This window comes from Talpa occidentalis, unplaced genomic scaffold (assembly GCF_014898055.3).
Source record: "Talpa occidentalis isolate TD23 unplaced genomic scaffold, MPIMG_talOcc4v2.1 talOcc4.14, whole genome shotgun sequence".
Taxonomy (NCBI): Eukaryota; Metazoa; Chordata; class Mammalia; order Eulipotyphla; family Talpidae; genus Talpa; species Talpa occidentalis.
In genome coordinates, this window is record NW_023601433.1 from 28626109 (window position 1) to 28632108 (window position 6000).

Consider the following 6000-nt stretch of genomic DNA (forward strand, 5'->3'; position numbering starts at 1 on the left):
CCTTATGACAAATTTAACTTTAGTCAGGGATATGAGGCTCAAGAGGGTTTGTTTCATCACCCATAATCTTCCCAGGTGACTCTCAGGTCTCCTTTTTGGCAGGGTGCCTTCTGGGGATTGGTTGGTGGAGTTCTGATTGGTCTTTGTGGAATGGTGCTCAAGTTTATCTACAAACCCCAGGGCTGCATGGAAAACAAAAGCATGTGCCCGGTGTTCATCTGCAACTTGAACTACCTCTATTTTGTCATAATACTCTTCATAGTCACTATATTCATCATCGTGGGGATCTCCTCATTCACACTCCCAGTTCCGGATAAACATGTAAGTGCTGCATGAGAAGGTTTTGGTGTCCCAGTGTTCCAGCTAGTGGTCACTTGGTTCCACAAGCTTTGGGGGGAAAAAACTGAATTCCTGCAGTGTTCATTTATTTTTTTGTTGGTTTGTGTGCAAGTGGGGAGGCTGTGGATCAGGGGTTGGGGTAATGGGCATGGGAGTGGCTGAGAAATAGGCAAAAAACACAGAAAAGACCCTGCTTAAAAACAAAGCTAACCTAAAGAGCTTTTCAACAATCTGCCAATTAAGTATTCACTTAGAATGTGAAGTTTGGATTTTAAAATGAGAATCTTCCTTGAAAGTATTAAGCCCACTAACTGCAGTATGAATTAATGTAATCAGGGCAGTGCTAGCTGCCACCCACCCAGAGGAAGTAGAGGACAGTAGTGCTGGCAGCGACCTGTGGCAGCTTCAAGCTGGGTATTTGTCAGCCTTCTCATTCCATGGCCATCTCCCACCTCACAGGAGACAGGTTCACTCCCTTGGGATATTACAGCACCTGTATTTAGAGATGTTGTCACTTGTCCAAGGTATCAAAACTGGTAAGTGGGCAGGTCTGGGCCCCAACCTGGTTTCTCCACTACTTCTGCAAGGCCAGTAAGCTTAGCAGGACAGGGATGTAACTAAACCAGAAAGTGCAGGGGGTGTCTTAAGTTTAGGACTCAGCTCAGCAGTTTTGCAGTTTTGCCTGAGGTCTGGGTAAAGAAAAACTTGGAAGACTGCCTCAGGATCCTCAGTCGAGCTGGGGGCTACCCTCTGACCATGCCTTCTGCTCAATATTTTCCATTTGATTCATTCCTGTCATGCACATGGCCCAGTTTGCAAGAGGGACTGACAAATAAGGAGGATGGCCAGGATTATGTGGGAGGCACAGGCCTGCTGTGCACCCCTGCATCAGTGATGGGAGGAGGTGTGGGGGACAGGGGACTTTTCCCTCTTGCTCAGGGTCTTCATTGTTTAGATGGCTTGTGTTCTTCTCTGCTGTCCTCTAGCTCTCAACATTTTGGTTTTGCCCCTTCTCAGGCAGTCAGACTAAGTATTTCTGAGCTTCTTAGCAATATGCCAGGCGCTCTGGAGAATAGAGTAGTGGCCAGCAGGGGATGGGGAGATGAAGAGGAAAATTAGTGTGTATGTTCAATAACTATGGGCAAAGCTCTCTGCTCCCCACCACCAAGGAGGGCCCAGGATCTCCCAGCATACCCAGCAACCTAGTCCACAGGAGGCTGAGTGTGTGGTTGGGGGAAGGGGACAACTGCATACACAGAAAGCAGGTGCCTAATCAGAAAGCAGTTAAAGGTTAAACCCAGTCTCTGTCATCCACAGAATTTTAGTTTCAACATTTTAGTCTAAGAGATGAGACTCAAGTGAGTCGTAGAATGGGCTATCTGTGAAGGTATCCCAGCCTAGAGGGGTTCCTTTGCATCCTTGCCACATGTTGGGAGGCTGAGATTCAAATATACCAAGTGTGGTGTAATAGATTAAAATTTATCTATTACACTATAGACTCAGTAGAAATTTCACTGCTGACCCCAGTCTTTGGGGGGGGTGGGGCGGGGAACAACAATTGGCTGGATTTTGTTTCTTCCCAAAGTAACCATATATGTTTTCAGGAAGAAAATTAAATTTCAGAAGGGAAGGGATAGAAACCTCCCCTTCTGCAGCTGCTAATTCTCCACTGAACTTCAGTGACTGAGTGCCACTGAGGGTCAGGACCAGGTGAAGCCTCTCCAGGCTGAGCTCAAGCTCACCTCTGACAACCAGGGGGGTTTCTGGAACTAAATTGGCTCCTAGACCTGCCCTCTCCTGTTTGTCTGGTAAGAGCGCCTCCTCCTTCACCAGAAGCTGCAGACCAGGGGTGATGGGCAGCTTCTCTCACCCTGAAGGGCCCGGGTCTCTGGACCCTCAGAATTGGAAGGCACACTAGGCTCATTGCCTTCTACTTGTTGCTTCGCCAACAGAAACATAGGAGACCCAATCAGGTTGCATCACTCTTTGCCAAGGCCATACAACCGCAAGTACCAGAGCCAGAACTGCGAGCCAGAGATGCCCACATCTTGCTTTCCCCACCCCACGGTCCTTCTATTCTTGTTGGAGTTCAATGACCAGATCTCTCTTCAGTCACTGAGACCCTGGCACTCAGCTGCCAGTCGTGGCACCACAGGTGTGCATGGTTCCAAGGCTCAGGGTGGTAACATGCCCCTTGCTTTCCTCCCAGCTACACCAGCTCTGTTGGACTTTACGAAACAGCCAAGAGGAAAGGGTATATCTGGAGGCAGAAATCCAAAGGAAGACATGCATATCGCAGGAAACGCCAGGTGAGAAGGACGATTTAAAGCATTTGCCAGGGAATCCTGTTCAGAGCATTCGGGGTGGGATATGGCCTGCGCTGCAGCACCCCCTACCCCACAGTCTCTCCCAAAAATTCTTTTCCAGGCAGAGGCCCCATCTTTCATTTTTCCTAAGTTGGCTTCAGGAGTGTGTATTGAGGTTGTGATGCTTCTCACGCATCTATGTGGAACACTATGTGCTGGAGGGATCCATGTGGCAGACTTCTGAGGTGTGCTGGCCCCTGGAGGCAGGTTCAGGGGGGCGCCTAGCATGGAGAGAAGGGCCTTCCAGGCAATGGGGAGGAGACAGCCAGTGAGAGTGGGAAGACAGAAGTGTTTGGTGGCCCAGAAATGGCTCAAAAAGCAGGGAGTTGACCCATTGCAGCAAATGCTACTGCCAAGAGAGCTGGGACCTGAGAACTGGTCACTGGACTTAGCCACACAGATATCACATTGTGGCGCCTCCCTGGAAGAAGGCAGGGGAAAGGGGCCCTGACGGGGATGCAAAACTAAAGGGTTTCTCAGGAGGGGAGCAAGAAATGGTTGGTAAGGTGTTTGGGGAGGTGGGTGAGCAGCCCTTACCCAAGAACATGCCAGGGGAAAACAGGTCATAAGTCAAGAGGATTTCATTCCGTACGGGAAAAGAAGGCTCCAGCAGATCTTCAGCCCTGAGAACCTAAGGGCCCAGATGGGACCCTCAGATGGGGTCAGAACAGAAGCATTTGGATCATGGGGAAGGGTGACCTGAGCTTCTTAGGGCTCCGATGCAAATAGGGATAAAGCCTAATGAGATCAGCCCTAAGCTTGGGGTGGAGAGTGCTATGGAGCCTGTGAGTCTGGGGGAAGGAAGGAGGGAAGGAAAGGTCTGCCTGGGAAGAAGGCAGAGTTCTGGAGACCCCTGTCCATCCCATAAAGGAAGTCTGAGCCTAAAGGGACCTGGAGCTCCCTCCTGACACCTACAGAAGACTCTGGGTTGAAGTGAGCTCCTGGGACTTATGCCCAGGAGGTGTGGCATGGGGAGTGGCCTTTCCTGAGCAAGGCTGCCCCGTGCACCTGGGGGGATGCACCTGGGGGGTTTCCTGGGACTTTCTCCCTGAGGAGGTTAGTAAACTGGCTCCTTGAGGGCCCACAGTTGCAGACAGAGGATGATGATTCAGTGGCTACATTTATCGCCCATTTAGGATGTACCAGGCACTGCTGAGATTATTCCATGTGTGATAAGTATGATTCTTATCCCCATTTCAGAGGTGGAGCAACAGCACTGAAAAGTTAAATGACTTATCCTGGGCTCCATAGAAAACAGGCAGCAGAGGAGCTGGGACTTAAACACAGGTAGTCTGACTCCAGAGGTGTGCTCTTGGCCACTGACATATCCCACTCCTTATCAGACAGCCCTTGGGCTTGGTCTAGTGCCTAGTTGCCTTTTACCTACAATAGCCTCTTTTGGCCTGGCAGCTGAATGGTGGTAGGCAACACGGACATCTGAAAGAATGGACCAGAATGTGGTACTCAGGGTTTCTCAGTCCCTACAGCAGATATCTGCATCCCTGGCTTTGGGGTCCTCTGACTGCAGTCATCATCCCTTTGCAACAGAAGCTGCTCTATCCCTGGCTGATAAGTTCCATCATCTCTGCTTCCTCCTTATCCTCAGAACACAGCTGGTGTGGAGACTACGCACCAGAATGAGACATAGAACATGTCACAGTACACACTGCTGGGAGCACAATCAGACTGAGATGAGCTTGTCTTGTCTTCGAGGAGGAAACCAATCCCACGCAGCAGCAGGGCCTTTTTCAGTGTGCTGGAGCTGGCCACGGTGCTGATCTATGCCCGAGCAGTCCTCGAGGAAAAGCCAGGGAGAGCTGTACTGACAGGGGACCAACATTTTAAGCCTAGAATTAGGCAATTTCCCTAATTTGGCCCAGAGAAATAGGTGGAAACTTTCTTATAATTCCTAGACTTCCCTCCTTTGCCTACTGCAAAATACCTGCAGTTCCCCTTGAGGACCCAGAGAGCCTAATTTTGGACCAGATCATGAAACTGGGAGAAGACACTGAAAAGCTGCCATAAAGAGCAGTGACTGCTTCCAGAAATCTAGCTGTTTCTTCCATCCTCTGGTGAAGTTCAAGGGATAAGGGGATTCTGAGGAGGATCCACTTACCTCTAGACATGCAGAGCTGTGTTCAGCTGTGTACCTGAGACAGAGAAGGGCAGGTATACAAGAGAGGCAGAGAACTACACCTGGGCCTGGCTGCAGGATCTGCCAACAGAAGCTACGCATGATCCCAAGGCAACCCCCACACTGTCTCTTGCCATGGTCTCTGAGCCCCTCATCCTAGTCTCCCATGTCTGTGATGATAGTGGTATATTCTGCAGTAGGGGTTGAGCTAAGCTTCATATTGGAGCAAGTTTGTCAGTCTTCCTACTAGGCCCATCACTGAGACATGACCTCCTAGAAGTCCTCCCTCCTGTGTTTCAATCTATACCGCCTAACTTTTTCCTATTTCCTCTGTTTCAGAGACATTCAGGAAGGACCAGGGCTACTTCTGGATAGCCTGGGATGTGTTCTGTGGCCTGAAGCTGTATCACAACTTGGTGAAAACAAAACCTGGTGACACCTCTGGAAGTACAAGGCATGATGATATAGTGGAGACATCCCTCATGAAAAAAACTACCAATGCCGCTGCAATAATCTTGCTACTGTTCCTAGTCCTCTGTCACATCTACTACTTCTAAAGCAGCTGGTACCCAGGGGCAGCTGGGCAGAACAGGCAAACCTCTGCCTCTCAGACTCTCTCATCATCAAGGGGAGGAAGTGTTTCCTATGGGAGACCCATGGATGTGGGCCCAAGGATTATACTAATGAAAATGCTCCCTCGGTGTCACACATCAAGTGCCACCAGCTGCAGGGCATGCGTGCCAATGGGACAGAGTGAAGTCCATCCGAGATTGCAGAGACTATGCAAATGAGAACATCTGTTCCTTTACAAAGTGAGTCATTTTCTCCAAATGGCTCTACTGCATAAACACTGACTTTCACTTTAAATTTAATTTTGGCTTTTTATCTCTAGATATATTTGGGATTTCTGCTTGTGTTTACTTTGCTGTCACCATTTCCTTCCTATACCCAACCTCCATTTGCTTTGTGTCTCCTCCTTTTTAAAGGTACAGGTCTGCTGGCAAGGATGCCATGTCATGTAGAGCCTCCACCCATGCTGGTTTTATACACACGCACACACACACAAACACACACACACACACACACACACACACAGGTGCTGTGCCCACACTGAGAACCACACAGTTCAGCAGAAGTCAAAGCTGCTCCTGTCTAAACCAC

At 49.5% G+C, this 6000-nt stretch overlaps 1 protein-coding gene across 1 annotated transcript in view; it reads left to right on the plus strand.

Annotated features, from left to right (window-relative positions):
• LOC119244487 (sodium/glucose cotransporter 1-like) overlaps positions 1-5794 on the plus strand; it is a 62336-nt gene extending 56542 nt beyond the window's left edge. The window contains exons 13-15 of the mRNA XM_037510240.2: positions 103-321; positions 2549-2648; positions 5179-5794. Of these exons, the coding sequence (XP_037366137.1) occupies positions 103-321; positions 2549-2648; positions 5179-5396 (537 nt within the window). The 3' untranslated portion in view covers positions 5397-5794. The remainder of the gene's footprint in view (positions 1-102; positions 322-2548; positions 2649-5178) is intronic.
• The last annotated feature ends 206 nt before the right edge of the window (positions 5795-6000 follow it).